Raw genomic sequence first — 20,444 nt, 5'->3', positions numbered from 1 at the left:
TTCGTGTACCCTAAAAACACTTCAGGCTTTTTCTTATTTTTAAGCGGAAAGCTAGTTTTAGAAGTGTCAAAGATGCAGTCGGGACCAGTTTGAATTCATATGTTTATTTATCTTATGTATTCAGGACTGAGAAATCTTTAAGAAAAAACACACCCCAGATCCCATAGATTACAGATCAGACCTGAGGGATTAATTGACCCTCAAAACATCAAAGTGGCAATGAGTTGAAATCAACATGCTTTTTTCTTTCTTGCATTCATCATGTTTCTATTTGAACACAGGTTTCTTGAAAAGCAGAATATGCACCCAGGTTTTAAGAAGATGACTCTCTCTTTAGAAGATCTGGTTATTTGTCTTCCACTTATAGGTACACAGTAGGATCTGTCAAGTCACAGTTTTCAATGTGTACGTGAGATTGTATGCCAGGATAAACTTTCTGCAAGGGCAATAGAGTGCCCAGTTTTTCTCCCTTCTTGATAGAACCTTTATATTTAATTGGCTTAATGTAGAACATTTTAATACAGAAACCTAAAAGAAAAGAAGTAGTAAAATTATTCATTATCTGGGTTTTAGTAGCCTTGAATCAGAAATTGTAAAACAAAAAAAACCCAAAAAAGCAGAAATGAATAAAAAAATACAAAAAGAAAGGACGGTTGATTAAACTCAATGAGGGAGTAGAAGAAAATGACAAAATCATATCAGAAATGAAGATTAAAATTACAAGATGCCTAAGGAAGAATAGACTCAAATGAGTGTTTTAAAAGCCATTGAAGAATAGCAGAAAAACACCAGGTAACTGAGAAAATTGACCCACAACAATGTCAACTCCAAGACAGATTCCAATAAAACTGTTAGACTTTAAAGACAAAGAAAAATGGAAATAACAGGCACAAGAATACAAATCTTTTTAAATATCAAAAGAAAAATTTAAAACAAGACCCATCAAATAGAGAAATAGAGATAATACCATTATATTACCATAATTACAACATAAAATAATGACAGTGTTTGGACCAAATATATGAGTTGTATCTATAAATGTTAATTCATATAGGAAAAAGATTTTCCTATTGGCTTGGAAAGCAAAATGCAATTCTATGCTGTATACAATGAAACAGTAATTGAAAAACGCTAAAAATTCAGGACTGGAAAAGATTTGCCATGTAAGTGGAAGGAAAAAGGAAAGCAAGGATTATGATCCTGTTACCAGAGAGTGAAATTCAGGCCAAAAAGCATTGAAACAAGGCAAAGGAGGACAATGTATAATGCTAAATCCAATGAAGATATGATTATCCATGCACTAAATAACACAGAAACCATCTGTATAAAGGAGAGAATACAGGAGGTACAAGGATAAATAGATAGAAACCCAATAGTGACAGAAGACTTCAACACACTTGCATCAGTGAAAACAGGTCAAGTGGACAGAAAACATAAGTAAGGTTCTAGAATTGTCCTGTCCAACACAGTAGCTGCTACCCACATGTGGCTAGTCAGTGCTTGAAATAGCTAATCTGAATTAGATGTGCTTTAAGTATAAGATACACACTGGTGCTCCCTTCGGCAGCACATATACTAAAATTGGAACGATACAGAGAAGATTAGCATGGCCCCTGCACAAGGATGACACGCAAATTCGTGAAGCGTTCCATAAAAAAAAAAAAAAAAAAAAGATACACACTGGATTTTGAAGACAGTACTCCCCAAAAAGTAAAATATTACTAATTTTTATATTAATTGCATTTTGAAATAATAATTTGGAAGTATTAAGTTAAATGTGTTGTTAAAATTAATTTCACTGTTTCTTTTTACTTAATGTGATTACTGAAAAGATTGCATATGTGGCTTTTATTATACTTCTATTGGACAATACTGCTATAGAAGATCTATGGAAAATTAATAAGGTGCATTTTATGTACATATATTAAACAAAAATATGTGCAAGACCTCTAGATTGATACTAATACAACTCTAATTAAGCTACTAATACAACAGTGTAAGAAGACCTAAATAAATGGAAAATTTAACAAGTTCATTGATTGGATGACTTTCATTACTTTTAAGATATCAGTTCTTCTCGGTTTGATCCTGTATGATGAATGCAAACCCAAAGTCCCAGCAAGATTTTTGGTGGAGATCGACAAACTGATTCTGTAATTTATTTGGTAATGCAAATAACCCAAGAATTGCCAAGACAATCTGAAAGAAGATCAGAGTTGGAAGATTTATACTATTTATATCAAGATGTATTTTAAAGCTATGGTAATTAAGACAGTGCAGTATTTGTGGAAGATTGACAAACTGGCCAGTGAAACACAATAGAAAGACCATAAACAGACCTATGTATATTCAGATCCTGATCTATGACAAGAGATACTGCAGTGCGGTAAGGAAAAAATGGTCTTGGCAAGTTAATGGTACTGAGTCAGATGTCGATATGGGGGGAAATTTTGATCCCTATCTGATTCCTTATACAAAAACCAATTCCAGATGGATTATAAATCTGAGTATGAATGATGAAGCAATAAAGCTTGTACACAGGAACATCGGGACAATACCTTTATGACTAGGGTGGGCAAATGTGTCTTAAATGGATAATAAAAATGTGTCAGCAGTAAAGGAAAATATTACTAAATTGGACTGCATTAAAAATAAGAATTTTTGCTTATTAAAAAACATTAGAAAAGTGAAAAGGAACCCATAAAGTGGGAGAAGATATTTATAATACATATATTGGACAAAGGACTCATATCCAAAAGACACAAAAAGCTCCCACATACCAATAAGAAAAAGGCAAAAAAGCCAGGGCAAAATAGATGAATAGGCACTTTGCGAAAGGCAATATCCATGTTATCAATAAATATGAGAAGGGGCTCAATATCATTAGCCATCATGGAAGTGCAAATTAAATTTAAGTGAGATACTGTTACATACTCATCAGAATGGCTGAAATGAGAAAGGTAGCTAGATAACACCAAGTATTGTGTATGGAGCAACTGGACTTTCATACACTCCTGTTGGGGCTGTGAATTGGTACCACTACTTTGGGAAACTGGATGGCAGTACCTGCTAGCACTGCAGATACGTATACCAAGTAACCCAGCAACTCCACTCCTCCAGCGTTCTGCCAATTGCTGAGTATATTGATTCCAGTTATGCATTCTGGTACCGGCAAAATTACCACAGGATGGATATGTGGATGCACTAGGTCAACTGTAAGATGGACCCTAGGAAAAAACTATGTTGATCACCTGACCCTAGAAGCCCCTAGTCTGATTGATGGACCACAGTGGCTTTTTGGGTCTTTAGAAACTACTGTCAGTTTTGAGCGGGTGTCTTCTTCCCCAGTATACAATCAGCCTGCTAAAAGGCTGCAGGTCCTTTTGGGGATGGCTAGAAGTAAGGGTTACAGTATAAATTTTTGGCATTGTAATAGGGCCCTTCCTCAGAAGGACTCAGCCTCCCTTTCATTCAAGGGGCTCTGGGACTGTGAACTGGCTCAAGTCTGGGAATGGGTTGATGGTGTTGGGAGGAAGGTTTTGAGACCCATTATTGTCATGATTGAAGTCAGAATTTTGTTTATCAGACCTAGAGTGTTTCCATTTATACAAATCAAATAAGGCTTTAGTAGGCTGCCCATGTCTTCAGTTCTAGGTCACCATGATTAACTAGACAATGCCACAGGCCTCTGCTTCTGGTGTATCTGATTACTGCTTCAGCTCTGCTCCCTGTTGGATAACCGTGCCAGCCTTGGCTGCTAAGTGGACTCCATTCAATGGCAGTAGTTCCTCTTGTCATTTCAGGCCTAGAGAGGATAGCCACCGGATAGCTCCTCAAGGATGTGGGCTCCCTCACAAAGTGTTTCTCACAGCCTTAGTGAGAGGAGTGTCCTCCGGATCCACTCCCAACTGGAATGCATGTTTATGTTCATGAAAAGAAATGTACAGAGAGTTCATAGCAGCATTTTCATAATCGCCTAAAACTGGATACTGCCCAGATGTCCGTTTAGAGAACAATGATTAAATAGGTGAAGATATATGCATACAATGGAATGCTCTGCATCAGTAAGGATGAAGGGACTTAAACTACATGCAAAAACATGAATGAATCTCACAAACCTTATGTGGAGTAAAAGAAGCCCCACTCAAAAGACTGCGTGCTGTTTAATTCTATTTAAATCATTTTCAGAAACAGGCAAAGCTAATATGTGGTGGGATAGTAATCACCCTTGCTGGGAATGATGACTAAAAGGTAGCACAAGGGGTCTTTGGACTGCTGCTGCTATTCTTTTTCTTGATCTGGTGTAACCAACAGGCTACACCGGTGTGCTCACTTTGTGACAATTCATGGAGCTGGCTATTTTTGCTTTGTGCACTTTGCTGTGTGTATGTTCTACGTCAATAGAATTAAAACAACCAAACAATAAACCCAGTACCTGGAGTACCAGGAGACCCAGCTTTACCTAGAACATAGAGCATTTGAAAATAGTTCACATCAACTCTTGCAGAAATGCCAACATTTTCGAATTGTGGGATTTTGGTGAATGAAAGCGTCTGTTCATTACAGATAATACTGTAATGCTAAAGTGATTTTGCTTGTAGATTGTTAAGCAAAGCCACATGGGCCTCAGGAAGAAAGCCCTTCAGTCAACTATAGAGTTAGGTGGGGAGTGTATGCATAAAGAAGATGACTTCAGGGAAAGTGGTGGAACATCTTCGAAGATGCATGGGCTGTTTTAGTTTGGTACCCTTGTCCTTTAGGTCCTAGATTTTGTCACTTTGAAGAAAGAATGAAACGTCTTTGTATAGAATACGAATTAAATAAATAAGCATCAAACATCTCCAGTATGTGCTACAGGTATATACACCACCCCTTACCTCTTCCAGAGATCCGAACACCATTATTGATGGCATTTTTGTTTTTATAAGGTTTCTCCTGGCCCACAATCATTCCGGTGAAAGGTGCGTACACAGTAGATCCATCCGAGCACAAGACATCCACACCCCGGTGAAGCCTATGATTTCGAGGATGTAAATAAGAATGAACAGACTGAGGAACTGCCCTGGGAATTTTATTGCCCAGGAACATGGTGTTAGCCCACTGTTCCCAGACCAGGGTATCAAAAATTGAAGCTGCTGGAACATGTTGGAATGTCCCAGGTTTCGTCACTCTGTTTACCCAATTTTCACCTCCTTCTCTGCAGGTTGTAATAACCATGTTATAAAGGTTAAAACATTTAAGATAGTAAAACACAGGAAGCCTTTAAAAATGTTAGCCATTATTATTATATGGCATTTTGGGGAAATGAGGCAATCCGTGTAAGTAAATTTTATAGATACCAGAATCTTGACCCCTGCAAGACCACTTAGGTAAGAGATGACTTTTTATGGGAACCTATTATAAAAGAATCATATGTTACCCTAGTCTTACTTTTCTCCCAATGATCCATAAGTCATTATAAACATCATTTATTGTGTACGGTTTTAATATAGTGAGTGATACCTTCTACATTTATTAAAGTGTGTGGAGCACAAACACAGAATGATCCCAGGTTGTGAGATTTCTTGTCTCCAGCAGTCCTCACTGTTGACACTATGCCAGTTCTCCACCAGCCTCTTCTCCCTTCTAATAGTCTACCTGAAAGTCAGATTCACTAGGATTATTAGCATTATGTGTAAAGCAACATTGAGCTGATTCCAACTGAGTAGCCAGTAAGTTATTGTATGAGTCAAGTGCATAAAGTTTAGGGTATGAACTAATTGAGTCTTAATTTTGGCAATTCAGAGGCCACTTTCCCCTATGTCCTGTCTCTTAGCCCTATTCCAGGTATGTGAGGTTGCTTTGTAAGTAGTATCTGTGTGAGTGAGAGTTGTTCTGTGATTAGGATGGAGATCAGTGATACAGTTGGACACATGGCTATTTCATCAGAAAGTGGCACTCCCAAGGTAGTACTGTGCACTGTTGAAAGTTCACAAGTGTGTCCCTAACTGCCTGGAAGAGATTACCTGCTTAGGACCAGCCTCTGGTGTTCACCTCCCAGAGCCTGGGTCAGTAACACCATGGTTTGATGGGAAGAGGATCCAAAAGCCTGAATTCTAGTCCAGCCTTCACCACCTCCAACTGTGTTTGGCAAGTCCCGTAACCCTTTGGTGCCCCAGTTCAAGTTCCTCATCTGTAAAATGGGACAGTAATGTTTGGCTTTCACCTTGGAATAGCCAGGTGAGACGAGTCAACGTGTGAAAACATTGAGAGAAAACACTGCTCTCCTCTCTCTTGCCCTTGTTCAGTGCTCTGTTCCTAATTCAGAGCCCAGAGTTGACGCCCTGTTCTTGGAAGTTGCTCCAAACATGGTAATGTAACTGGTTATATCTCTGAATTTTCCTGCTGTCGGAAGGGAAAGGATGGTGAGCACTTGAAGAAACTTCGGGCAAGGACACTAAGCAAAGAGGTTAACAGCCAAAAGAGGATATGGTTATGTGTGAAACCCCGTTACCTTTGAGCCGTGTACTGTCCACAGCCGTGGCTGTCACATGTCCTGATCTCATTGGAAGACTTGCCAGCACATATAGTAGCCCATGGCCCAGCCAGTGCTAAAAAGGAGAAACAGGAGAAGCACATTTCCTGACCACATATTCCCAATCTCTACTATCCTTGTGTCTCCCAGTAGATTGAAAAATTCTGTTTTCACTATACTTTCTCTCTAATTTTTCTGTAGTTTAAGGGGTGGTCTTCCTTTAACTCCTGATTCAGCTATAAAAGGGGCTTTTCCCCTGGTCACAGAAGTCTGTTTTATGACATGTAGAGTATTTGTGTGTTTCTTTATAAGCATTTACCTTTATCGTTATAGTTTGTTTCAGATTATTCATTAAACAATGGTATACATTGCGCTTTTCAATTTTTTTTTGCTCATGACTTGGCATGGGGACCACTATGTTCAGGTTAAACAAAATAAACAGCATGGCTCAAAGAAATAATTCTAGAAATTCTAAAGTAACTTTGAAATGTTCTTTATTGCTAGTCATGATAATCAAATCCAAGAAAATGTTTGAATTAAAGCAGCAGCAAACTCTGCACTAGCAAAGTTTATTTAACACGAAATCTCTTTCATATTTGCAAACATAGAAGAGGAGATTCTTAGAAATAAGAACATGTCAAACTAATTTAGCCTGGAGTGGAGTGAGAAGAGAAAGTGGAGAAGGGAGTAAAACAATTATTTGAAAAATTATGAAGCAGTAAAACATAGAGGAGGGTGCTGGCTCTCTTTGTGTATTTTGTGCAAACTTTGTTTTTAGTGTAACTTCTCTTTAATAGAGTAGGCACTTGATAAATGTTCATTTGAATTAGATTTCCTGGATTTCCAATTGTTAACGTTCACAGAGAGATGCGTTAAGAAACTCGTCCTTTTACGTCAGGACAGACTAACAAAAACAGAAGCAAAAGCAAGAATCTGCTAATTTGGTTGTTGATTTTATTTAAAGATATTTTGCTATTCATTAATATATGTGTTATGAAGAGAAGCTACAGAATATGGCCATTAAGCATATTCTTGAATATACCTCTAAAAGGTGGGTTTCATAAGTCTTATACCTTGGAGCCAGGCTTCAAATCTCTTTGGCAACTAATATCTATCCTTCAGAATTGAGACATATATTAGACAGTTTATTAATTTATTCATTTTCTCTTCTGCTCTGGCAGTTCCCCTTGTCCTAATCCATACTAGTCTCTGTATCAGGAGTTTTATAAATCAGATTCTTATGCAAACTTTTTATTTTCTAATTTTGTTCCGATTAAGTCCTAGACTAAGACGGAAAGACTTTTCTATTTCTCTCATGAAAGAAACAGAACATTCAGGTGGAAATCATTGAGGACCACCCCTCTCCCCTGTGTATCCTTCCTGTTCCATTTTTAATAACCAAATAGACAAGTTTCTGTTGTGATTGTGATGTTAATGACTTTTAAATCTATCCTTGAAATCAGTTTTCAAAAGTCAGCCAAGATTCTAAAATTGTAATTTTGACTTACCAGGTGAAATCAAAACAGCCAGAAGGAGGATTCCTGTGGAAAACATTTGGCTTTGGTCTCCCTTAGGATGCTTCTTCCTCTGATACTTAGGATTGCCCCTACGCTCTCTTTGAAGAATACTCTAGTTTGAATTAGTATTTTCTAGCTATTTAGCCTTAGAATGCTGCATCTCTCATATCTTTAATTTGGTATGAGACACACAAAACAAATATGAGAACGGGGGGAGTCAGATTCTAATATTCCATGGATAGCTGTTTGGCTCACATGTAGGACCTATATAAAAGCTTTTGTTCTGATGAAGCTAACTTTATTGGAAATGCTGACTAAATATTAACAGAAAGTGATAAGGCTGGGTGAAGAGTGACTCCTCCTGGGCTGTGACTGGTGGGAGAATATCCCGTGAAAAATTGAATGCTTAGTACCATCTTCTAGAAGATCTACCTTTCATTTCCTGGGTAGGACATATTTCAGAAAAGACCATTAATAATGTATGACCCTCTATAACATATTCTTTAGTATATATCCCTTGGGTTTTTTTGATCATCAGTTCAGTTATGTTTCATCTGTGTAATGTTTGCAAATAATTTTACTATTTTGATAAAATTATATTTCTTTCCTTTAAATATAGGATTTTAAATGTTTGCTTGTTTGTAACAATGTAAAATTAACAACGTCCAAAGTATCCATAAGTAGAGGAAAAGATGACTTAGGATAGAGTCATACAATGGAGTATAATAATAACATTTGGAATATAATTTAACAGTTCAAATGAAGGCAGTCTGTTTTAAAACAGCTAGATCTACTGTTGAACACTTTTGAATAAAAAAGCTACTTTTAAAATGTTATACACAGGATTAAATTTAACCACTTAATTAAATTTTGAAAACAAATGTGTTATCTTTGTGAATAGCTGCATGTATAGTAAAAATACAAAACTGTGCACAGACTAACTCTAGGATAATAGCTACCTCTGAGGAGGGAGAGAAATAGAATTGTGAAAGGATATGCAAAGTGCTTAAACTCTAAAATACTTTATAAAAAAGAAAAAGATCAGAAGCAAATATGTTAAAACGTTAATTTATTAATTATTGAAGGTCAGTACATGGGTATTTGTTATATTATTCTCTTTACTTTTCTGTATATTCCAAACATGTATTAGCACCTCTGCCTTTTTATGCTTAATATTAATTGAGGCCCTGGAATTTTCTATGGAAGCATCCCTATTTAAGTAATTTGTCAGGGTCTGCAGGAGACTGAGATTGTGGCCCTGGTTCTTTACCCCTCCCTGCATCAGCGCCCTTGCTGTGTCTCACTGGGGGCAGAGGAGCTTTCCCAACCTTTGATTTGTAGTTCAGTGATATGACTTGCTTTGACCAATAAAACGAAGCAGAAGTGGCAGTGTGTCCCGTAGAGCCTGAGTCCTACAGGGTCTGTGTCTTTCCATTTGCCTTCTTGTGTTCTGCCATCGCTGTGAGGAGAGGGTTCCCAGACTCACCTGCTGGCCTCAGGAAGAGAATGCAGGTCACGTGGAGCAGTCACCCTAGCCAAGTCAGCCCCCTGAAGCCAGCCTAGCATGCCCCACAAATGTGTGAGCAAGAATAACTGGTTGTCATTTGAAGCCGGTGAGTTCTGGGATGGTAGGTTAAGGAGCAGTAACTAAACAATACCAGTTAGAGTATATACCACTTTTTACTTCACACACAGTCTCTCAAGGAGGCATCTCGTGTATAAAGTGCAGACTGCCTATTCATTTACTATATCAAAGAGCTTGAGTCTCTGTACTAGAGGAAAAACAGTGCCAGCAAATCCAAATTGCTTTTTTTCCTTTGGGTTGCGTTCTGTTTGGTTTAAACATGTATGCATTTTAATCCATCAAAACGTAAAATCAAACACATGTTCACATAAAATGTATAAATGCTTAGATTTGTGGGACTGTGTCTGGCAACAGTATCACAAACCATAAGGTGATAACTGTTAAATCCAAATATGCTTTTTCTTTCTTGGGATCTCTAAGAACAAAAGTGAGGAATTAACATATGGAATTGGGCTGGTGTTTTTAACTATAGTGCCACGCACTGTGTAGTGCAGCGCATGTGTCAGACACTCTGCTCACTGCTTATCTTATTTCATTCTCACTAGAGCCAGGGACAGAGGAGGGCTGGGTCTCCCAGGAACGGACCTACCTTAGTATCCTCCCTCCAATGCAGTCATTGGTGGGGAGCAGCCAGATGGAGGCATGGTCTTTGGTGCAAGTGAGGTGGTGGATTTCAAAGCACAGAAGCTGGGGACCTTGGTCAATTACGCTCCCTAGGGGAGGCCCTGGGAGCAGCATTTTCACGGCTACCAGCTCCACGTTGCAGTAATTTTCAGAGCAGTTTTAAAAATATAGGTTTCGTCATTAATTTTCACACACGATGTTGATGATGTTACTACCAGACCTATTTTGAGGATAATGTTCGTGAAGGTGGGAAGTGTGAGATTTGAAAATCCCAAGGAAATGAGAATTAGATCCCAGTTTTCTCCAAAATCCATATTTTACCACCTGCATCATATTGCTTGTTCAAAAGACCAACTGTCCCTCAGTCAGAATCTTAATCTCCAGCTGAATATCCTAAGAGCCCTAGCTCACTGATTGCAGAGTGAGGACCTCGAAAAGCTGAAATTGGGATGAAAATATTAACAATAGCTATAACGGCAGCCCGCAGTTACTGAGTGCTTGCTATTTGCTAAGTGGATCATTTTATTTACACCTCTTGAGTTGTGGGTACTATTGTAATTCCCATTTTCCAGAGGAGAAAACAAAGGCACAGCTTGAGTAGGTAAATTCACTCAAGATCATACAGGGAGGAAGTAGCAGATCTGGGATTCAAACCTATGGGGAAGTGGGTAAGTTTTGCTGTGTTAGAATCATCTAAAGACATTCTCTCTTAGGCATCTGTCATTTATCCAGAGCATTGGTTCTCACCCGGGATGGTTTTGTCCCTTAGGGAATTTGGCAATGTCTAGAGATATGTTTGGTTGTCACAGCTACAGGGGTGTTGTCGGAACATAGTGGATAGAGGCCAGGGGTGCTGCTAAACATCCTACCAGGCACAGAAACAGACCCCACGACAAAGAATTCTCTGGCCCCAAATGTCTATTGTGCCAAGGTTGCAAAACTGTGATCTGAGGTATACCCAATATTTTGTTTGTAACTAGAATTAAGAACATGTTGAATTAAATTTGTCTAGGTGATTACTGACCTGTTTAAAAACATCACGATGGGCATTAGCATATTAAACCTGGACTATATTCCTTAATTTACGTCAGAAAATCACCAGCTCTCAGTATTTTTTTTTTTTTTTAAAGAAATTCACGGTCTTTTATTTATTTATTTATTTATTTATGACTGTGTTGAGTCTTCGTTTCTATGCGAGGGCTTTCTCTAGTTGCGGCAAGTGGGGACCACTCTTCATCGCGGTGCGCAGGCCTCTCACCATCGCGGCCTCTCTTGTTGCGGAGCACAGGCTCCAGACGCGCAGGCTCAGTAATTGTGGCTCACGGGCCCAGTTGCTCCGTGGCATGTGGGATCTTCCCAGACCAGGGCTCGAACCCGTGTCCCCTGCATTGGCAGGCAGATTCTCAACCACTGCGCCACCAGGGAAGCCCCAGCTCTCAGTATTTTTGAACACAATAATTAAACTCCATTGTGTCTAGGGAAATAATAAGGGAATTAAAGCAGATATAAGCTAGCTAACTGAACATTTGTTCTGAGCAAGGCTGGCAAATGTCCATTTTGGAGTAGGATCCCAGGGCCAGAAGGCACTGCCATTGGTCTTTGTGTATAATCAGTGATTATGAGGAATGATCAGATGGTTGCTACATATTAGAGATCTTTTGACTAGAAACACTTATCTGTTAATAGACAGCTTTTTAAATTAATTAATTAATTTATTTTTGGCTGCGTTGGGTCTTCGTTGCTGCGCCTAGGCTTTCTCTAGTTGTGGCGGGCGGGGGCTACTCTTTGTTGCGGTGCGCGGGCTTCTCGTTGCGGTGGCTTCTCGTTGCGGAGCACGGGCTCAGTAGTTGTGGCTCACGGGCTTAGTTGCTCCGCGGCATGTGGGCTCTTCCCGGACCAGGGCTTGAACCTGTGTCCCCTGCATTGGCAGGCGGATTCTTAACCACTGAGCCACCAGGGAAGCCCAGTAGACAGCTTTGAAGGAGACCTGTATCTTCTTTGAGCTATACTTCATAAAGATGTACATGTGGAAGTACAAATTCTTACTGGGCTACAATTACTGACGGGCATTTAACTCTTGCCAGAAGTAGTCAGCTCTCAGCATTGTAAGTTGATCTCACATTTCTCTCCTACCCACCCCCACCTCCTGCCACCTCCACTGCCCCATCCCAGGCCTCATGCCTTGACCATTTTACTTTTCGTAGTACTTTCACCAAAGGAAGGGAGGCTCAGGATGAGGAGAAATTCAAAACTGGCTGTAATTCAAATTTGAAGGCAGTGGTAATAAAACTATTTTTCCTATATTTTACTATATTGAGATTTACTAAAAGTTACTTTCAGCACATCATTCTCATCTCTTGTTAGAAAAGCTTGAGATAAAGGAATGTAAGAGCTCACCCAGTTGCAAGGCTCAGTTGTTTCCTCCTGTCTTGTCTCTGCTTCTCCGTAACTCTGTCTTCTGCTTCCGACGAGGTAGGTAGTGAACTTGTGCTGAAATATCAAAGTGATAATACTGGCCAAATTGCAGGAGTTTATGAACAAATTGATTCTGATATGTTAATATTTTGTGTTCGTCTTGGTCTGTTCAGGCTGCTGTACAGATCACCATAGACGGGGTTGCTCATAAAGAGCAGAAATTTCTCTCTTACAGTTCTAGAGTCTGAAGTCCAAGATCATGGTGCCAGCCTGGTCAGTTAGCATATAGATTAAAATCTATTTATCATCCTTGATTGAGGTGAATTTATCTTAATCCAGAGTCTGGCCCTTAGTTTTTTCATTGTCTAAGACTTAGACTCAGGGAGAGTGATTCAAGTTCATCAAGTTACAGGAAGCCAAATGCACACAGAGATAGATAGATAGGTAGGTAGGTAGGTAGATAGATAGATAGATAGATAGATAGATAGATAGACAGACAGACAGACAGACAGACAGACAAATAGATGACTTTCAATGGAGGTGATCCTGTCTCATGGGAGGATATGCTCCCTTCTTGGTGTTAAAACCCTTGGGAAAGTGGTTTGATGAATGTGGAATGAGAGCAAAAAGAGGTAAAGAATTTTAAGGGCTTTTCCAACCAACTGTGTGGTCCGTCTGAAGTCCCTTTCCTTTTCTGTGATAAAATGGACTAGAAAATGTTTCTGTCTTCAGTGACACCAAATGGGCCCATAAACACCTTGCTCCTTGATTCCCTTTCTGGCTCCCTCAGCCCGTGTTTTTCAACCAGGAGTATCTGGAGGTGGGCCAGGTAACACAAAAAGCCACAGGATAAACATGGTGACACAGGTTGTCAATATTTCTTTAGGATTTGGAAATGGGGCAAAAGGAAGAGGCATAACAACAGTATACTTTTGTATATATTTATATACATATAAATATAATGTGTGTTTTTATATCTGCTAACATACTTGATCTCTTTTGAGATAGATTTCATTTACATATCTTAAAATTTACCCTTTTAAAATATATAATTCAGGGCTTCCCTGGTGGCGCAGTGGTTGAGAATCTGCCTGCCAATGCAGGGGACACGGGTTCGAGCCCTGGTCTGGGAAGATCCCACATGCCGCGGAGCAGTTAAGCCCGTGAGCCACAATTACTGAGCCTGCGCGTCTGGAGCCTGTGCTCCGCAACAAGAGAGGCCGCGATAGAGGCCCGCGCACCGCGATGAAGAGTGGCGCCCACTTGCCACAACTAGAGAAAGTCCTCGCACAGAAACGAAGACCCAACACAGCCATAAATAAATAAATTTAAAAAAAATCATTAAGTACATATTTGTCAATTCATCTAGATAGCAATGATGAACACAGTACATTTAAATATATATATATATATATATATATATATATATAATTCAGTGGTTTTTAGTATATTCATAAAATCATACACTCATTACCACTAATTCTAGAACATTTTCATCACCCCAGAATGAAAAACCTGACACATTAGCAGCCACTCCTCATTCCGTACTTTCCCCAGCCCCTGGCAACTCTTAGTCTACTTTTTCACTCTATGGACATGCCTGTTTTGGACATTTCGTGTAAATGAAATCATAGACTATGTGATCTTTCGTGTCTGGCTTCTTTCACTTAGCATAATGTTTTCAAGGTTCATCCATGTTTTACCATATGTGAGTACTATATTTCTTTTTATGACTGGATGATATTTCACTGAATGAATATACTACATTTTGTTTATCCATTCATCAGTTGATGGACAATTGGATTGTCTCCACTTTGGGCTATTATGAATAATGCTGCTCTGAACATTCACGTACAAGTTTTTGTGTGGACATATATTTTCAGTTCTCTTGGGTATATACCTAGGAGTGAGATTGCTGGGTCATATGGTATCTCTGTGTTTAACTTTTAGAGGAACTGTTAAATGGTTTTCCGAAGTGGCTACATCAGTTTACATTCCCACCAGCGATGTTTAAAAGTTCCAGTTTCTCTACATCCTCACCAACACTTGTTATTATTTGTCTTTTTAATTATAGCTATTCTAGTGGATGTAAAGTAGTATCTAATAGTGGTTTTGACTTGCATTTCTCTCATAACCAAGGAAGTTGGACATCTTTTCATGTGCTTATTACCCTTTTGTATGTTTTCTTCCTCTGTTAAATGTCTATTTAAATCCTATTAAAATCCCAGTTTTTAATTGGATTATTTATCTTTCTATTGTTGAGTTGTAAGAGTTCTTTATATATTCTGGACACAAGATCTTTGTGAGATAGATGATTTGCAAATATATTTTCCCATGTGTGTTGTCTTTTCATTTTCTTGATAGTGTCCTTTGAAGCATAGAAGTTTTTAGTTTTAATGAAGTTAAATGTATCTTTTTTTTTCCCCTTTGGCTGCTTGTGCTTTAGATATCATATCTAAGAAACCATTATCTAATCCAAGGTCATGAAGATTTATGCCTATGTTTTATTCTATGAATGTTATAATTTTATCTCTTGCATTTAGGTTTATCTATTTCGAGTTAATTTTTTAATATGGTATGAAGTAGAGGGTCCAAATTCATTTTTCTTTTGTATGTAGATAGTTCTCTCAGCATTATTTATTAAAAAGACAATTATTTCCCCCATTTAATTTTCTTGGAACCCTTGTCAGAATTCATTTGGCCGTTCTGGACTCTCAATTCTATTTCGTTGATCTATATGTATATCCTATGGAAATATCACACAGACTTGATTTGTAGCTTTATAGTAAATATTGAAATCTGGAAGTAGGAGTCTTCCAGCTTTTAATTCTTTTTCAAAATTGTTTTGGTTACTCTGGATCCCTTGCATTTCCATATTAGTTTTAGAATCATCTTGTCAGTTTCTGAAAAAAATTGAAAGGCAGTTGAAATTTTGGGAGATTGAGTTGAATCTGTAGATCAGTTTGGGGATTATTGCCGTTTTAGCATTATAAAGTCTTACGGTCCTTGAACATGGGGTGTCTTTCCATTTATTTAGGTCCTCTTTAATTTCTTTGAATAAGTTTTATGGTTTCAGGGTACATGTCTTGCACTTCGTTTGTTAAATGTATCACTAAGTATTTTATTCTTTTTGATGCTATTATAAATGAAATTGCTTTCTCGATTTCATTTTCATATTGTTCATTCCTAATGTATAGAAACACAACTGCTTTTTGTATATATATCTTGTATCCTGTGATCTTGCCAAATAAGTTTATTAGCTCTTGTAGGTTTTTTTTGATGAAGTCCTTAGAATTTTCTATATACAAGGTCATTTAATCTGAATATAGTCTTTTTATTCATCTATTTACTGCCTTTTGTGTTCAGTAAATATTTTCTATTGTACTTTATAATTTCCTTGTCATTTCTTTTACTATATATTTTTGAGTTATTTCCTTAGTGGTTCCCCTGGTGATTATAAATTAATTTACAACAATCTAGTTCAGATTAATACCAAATTAACTGCAATAGTATACAGAAACTTTGTCCCTATATGGCTTCACTCACTCCTCCTTCGTGCTTTGTCATATAAATTATACCTTTATACATTGTATGCTCATCAACATACAGATTTGTAATTATTGCTTTCTTTACCTATGTATTGATAGTTACTTTTACCAGTACTCTTTATTTTTTCATGGAGAGTCAAGTTACCGTCAGGTGTCCTTTGATTTCAGCCTGAAGGAGTTCCTTTGCATTTCCTGTAGAGCAGATCTGCTAGGAACAAATTCTCTCAGTTTTTGTTTACCTAGGAATGCCTTAACTTCTTCATTTTTTGAAGGATAATTTTGCCAGGTACAGATACAGAATTCTTGGTTGGCAGTTTTTGTCTTTCCGTACTTGCAGTATTTTTCTTATATGTCATACCATTACCTCTGGCCGCCATGATTTCTGATGATAAAATCAGCTGTTAACCTCTTTGAGAATTCCTTGTATGTGAAGAATTCCTTCTTTCTTATTGCTTTCAAGAATCTATTTTTGGCTTTGTCTTTTGAAAGTTTGATTATGATGTGTCCAATCTTTGAGTTTCTGAGTTTATCTTACCTGGATTTTGTTGAGCTTCTTGATTGTGTAGATTAATGTTTTTCATCAAATTTGAGAAGTTTTCAGTTATTATTTCTTTTTTTAAAAATTAATTAATTTATTTTTATTTTTTATTTTTTGGCTGTGCTGGGTCTTTGTTGCTGTGTGCAGGCTTCCTCTAGTTGCGGTGAGTGGGGGCTGCTCTTTGTTGAGATGAACAGGCTTTTCATTGTGGTGGCTTCTCTTGTTGCAGAGCATGGGCTCTATGCACATGGGCTTCAGTAGTTCTGGCATGAGGGCTCAGTAGTTGTGGCTCATGGGCTCTAGAGCACAGGCTCAGTAGTTGTGACGCACTGGCTTAGTTGCTCCTCAGCATGTGGGATCTTCCTGGACCAGGACTCAAACCCGTGTCTCCTGCATTGGCAGGTGGATTCTTTTTTTTTTTTTTTTTTTTTAATTTTATTTATTTATTTATTTATTTATTTATTTATTTATTTATTTATGGCTGTGTTAGGCCTTCGTTTCTGTGCGAGGGCTTTCTCCAGTTGCAGCAAGCGGGGGCCACTCTCCATCACGGTGCACGGGCCTCTCACTGTCGCGGCCTCTCTTGTTGTGGAGCACAGGCTCCAGACGCGCAGGCTCAGCAGTTGTGGCTCACGGGCCTAGTTGCTCCGCGGCACATGGGATCTTCCCAGACCAGGGCCCGAACCCGTGTCCCCTGCATTAGCAGGCAGATTCTCAACCACTGCGCCACCAGGGAAGCCCGGCAGGTGGATTCTTAACCACTGCACCACCAGGGAAGTCCCTCAGTTATTATTTCTTTAAATATTCTTTCTGCCCCTTTCTCTCTCTCTCCTGTCCTTCTGGGACTTCCATTATGCATATATTGGTATTCTTGGGGGTTCCCCACAGGTCTCTAAGCCTCTGTTCATTTTTCTTCATTCTTTTTTCTTTCTGTTTCTTAGATTGGATCATCTCAATTGACATATCTTCAAGTTTCCTGATTCTTTCTTCTCCCTGCTCAAATCTTCTGTTGAGCAGAAGAGAATGTTTTATTTCAGTAATTGTGTTTTCCAACTCTAGAATTCTTATTTGGTTCTTTTACATATAACTTCTGTTCTTTATTGAAATTCTCTATTTGGTGAAACCTTGTTCTCATACTTTACTTTTTTATACATGATTTCCCTTAGTTCTCTGAATGTTTAAAGTAGCTGATTTATAGTCTTTGTCTAGTATGTGCAATGTCTGGTTTTCCTAAGGGACTGTATGTACTGGCTGTTCTCTGTGTGTAGTCCCTACATGAAATCGTGTGCCTGTATCTGGCCATCAGAACCATGACCCCAGGGGAAATGCTTGTACCCATGTAGGATGTAAACATCCTCCCTCTTTCTATCTATTGTGTGCTAAGGGCAGAGGATCAAAGATGAGGGGGCTACTCCTCAAAACTCATTAAATTACAGTGTCTGCCTTCTCTGCTTACAACCACTAATATTTACCTGAGGTTGCTCTCAAGAACACTTGTGAACCAATTGATTCTCTATCTCTTGCATACCTTTGTAGCTAAAAGAGAGTGGTAGTCATCTATACAAAATAAAATAAGATCATTCTAGCCTGTGAGATTTAAATTGGACTTGAACTTTTACTGAAAAAACTGTTCTTTATCTCACTGGGTACAAATATGCAATCAAGGAAGACCTGTTCTTTATTTAAATCCATTCTTTTCAAATGAGAGTCTCTTGGTTTTAAAATCCTGCCAGAGAATTTTGTGTCAGAACTGACCATTTGATTTTAAGGTTCCAGAATGTACTAAGCCCAGTCAATAGACAGTCCTCACTCTATCAAATACTTAGAGACCCACAGTGGGCATATTTCCTCACCCAGTTTCACCATCTGCTAGTACTTTGACCAGCAGAAAGCAAACATCCCAGGGCCACCTAGGGAAACAAAGACTTGGATTACCCCAAGCCATGGTAAACAGACGTGATTGGCCCACTGAGCTTTGAACCCTGAAATTGCACCACACACAGACATGGTCAGAGCATTGCCAGAGGTTATAACACACACATTCTTGGCGCCATTGTTCGGATTGACTCAGACCAGCTGAACATCTTAAACTGAGTAATAAATGGATTATGATAATGGAAGAAATGATGCTCTCCTGTTCTGGGACTAAATTGTCTGTCTAGCTACTGATACCTCCTAAAAAAGGAACTGTCTACATGAGTGACTGTCAGAGTTACAGTATTGCTTCACTATTCAATGACTCAAGTTCATGTTCAGTGAGTAGTTTGTGCAAGGCACTCAACTAAGCTCTGTGAGAATGTTAAGATGAGTAGGGAGGCAAGCAAGCCAGGAAAGACTGAGAACATGGCAGGGGTCAACCCTGGATGTGAGAATGAGGGTGAGTGCAAGCCCAGGAGGAGTGAAACAGGTGTGGGGAGTGTTGATGGTCTTGAAGTTGGCCAAGCCCATGAAGCATTTCAGAGGGCCTTGGAAATCAAGACTGTGTGTGTTGATTTCCCACTGTGTTGCTTGTTTCTAACAATAAAGATGAAATTTTAAAATTTCATTTGACCCTAGGGAGATCTGGAACTGCTCCAGGAACACTCATGTTGGATGCTGTGAGAGAGGATAGGGAAGTCATTGTTGGATGTTTAGATATTTGTGCAAAGACTAGATATACTTGTGTTTTTATCTGTTTTCAAAGTTTACTTTTAAATTGTTTCATCAGAAGGTATATCGGAGATATAAAACTTTTTTTTTCTGTTATTGCTAAATAGGAACTATCAAGGAAAGGAACTTGGTTGGACCTGATGGACATGAAAGACAGAGAGCATGACCTTCAGAGTAGATGACTCTAAGGAAACCTTTGCCAGACAACAGGGTAAACAGAACTTTTCAGGGAAAATGTAACAGTGCTAGCCTAGAAGTATCTTTTGTAATTATGAATTCAGAAAATTTGTTTCTGCTGGAGATGTTGTTTTCTCTCTGCAATTAACAAAAGGGTATCCATTTGTATTAGGGTTCTCCAGAGAAACAGCACTGGTAGGGTGTGTGTGTGTTTGTGTGTGTGTGTGTGTGTATACACAAAATAACAGAATATATTTTTTCTATATATAGAATATATATATACACAAAATAATCCTCTGTATACTGCATTCTAAAGAGAGAGAGTATGTGTTATTTTAAGGAATTGGCTTATGCAGTTGTGGAGGCTGGCAACTCCAAAATCTGCAGGGCAGGTGGGCAGGATGGAGACCTAGGGAAGAGTTGATGTTACAGCTTGGAGTCCAAAGGCAGTCAGGGGGCAGAATTCCCTCTTCCTTGGGGGACCTCCCTCTTTTTTCTCTCAAGACCTTCAACTGATTGACTAAGGCTTTCCTACGTTATAGAGAGTAATTTGCTTTACTCAAAGTCTACTGATTTAAGCGTTAATCTAAAATGTACCTTCACAGAGACATTTATATGGTCTCTGACCAAATACCTGGGTGCCATGGCCTATGCAAGTTGATATATAAAATTAGGTATTGCAACATTGTAGCACCTTTGCTTCAGGAATAAAAATTTAACCCCATGCTTTGACTTCAAGAGTTGAACCAGAACAGAAGCAAAGCTTGGGATGCCATGGGGGCTTTCATGGGACTTCAGGAAATTTCATTTTGTTGGTTTAATTTATGGACGCTTTATATACCCAAGTACAATCTCATTGAAAACTTTCCTTATGGTC

The 20,444-nt window shown here is 38.6% G+C and overlaps 2 protein-coding genes across 3 annotated transcripts in view; one reads left to right on the top strand and one right to left on the bottom strand.

Annotated features, from left to right (window-relative positions):
• The window catches only part of LOC309657341 (F-box/LRR-repeat protein 21), a 59,688-nt gene that overhangs the window by 12,010 nt on the left and 27,234 nt on the right, over nucleotides 1-20,444 (top strand). The gene's annotated exons all lie outside the window — the stretch shown is intronic.
• LECT2 (leukocyte cell derived chemotaxin 2) lies at nucleotides 118-8,287 on the bottom strand. Its single transcript, XM_082454695.1, has 4 exons — nucleotides 8,023-8,287; nucleotides 6,494-6,590; nucleotides 4,878-5,014; nucleotides 118-528 (listed from the first exon to the last, which is right to left on the bottom strand). Exons 1-4 carry the CDS (start codon nucleotides 8,066-8,068, stop codon nucleotides 362-364), a joined length of 447 nt encoding a protein of 148 aa, XP_082310821.1. The 5' UTR covers nucleotides 8,069-8,287; the 3' UTR covers nucleotides 118-361.

This window comes from Balaenoptera physalus (assembly GCF_965194825.1).
Source record: "Balaenoptera physalus genome assembly, chromosome: 3".
Taxonomy (NCBI): domain Eukaryota; kingdom Metazoa; phylum Chordata; class Mammalia; order Artiodactyla; family Balaenopteridae; genus Balaenoptera; species Balaenoptera physalus.
The sequence above is the reverse complement of the archived record's forward strand: the minus strand, read 5'-3'. Positions and strand labels throughout refer to the sequence as shown.

Coding starts and splice junctions, on each gene's coding strand:
- LECT2 (XM_082454695.1), bottom strand. CDS start 8,068: ATGTTTTCCACAGGAATCCTCCTTCTGGCTGTTTTGATTTCACCTG. Junction 6,591..8,022: donor GGCTGTTTTGATTTCACCTG/GTAAGTCAAAAT, acceptor TCTCCTTTTTAG/CACTGGCTGGGCCATGGGCT. Junction 529..4,877: donor TGTTCGGATCTCTGGAAGAG/GTAAGGGGTGGT, acceptor CTTTTCTTTTAG/GTTTCTGTATTAAAATGTTC.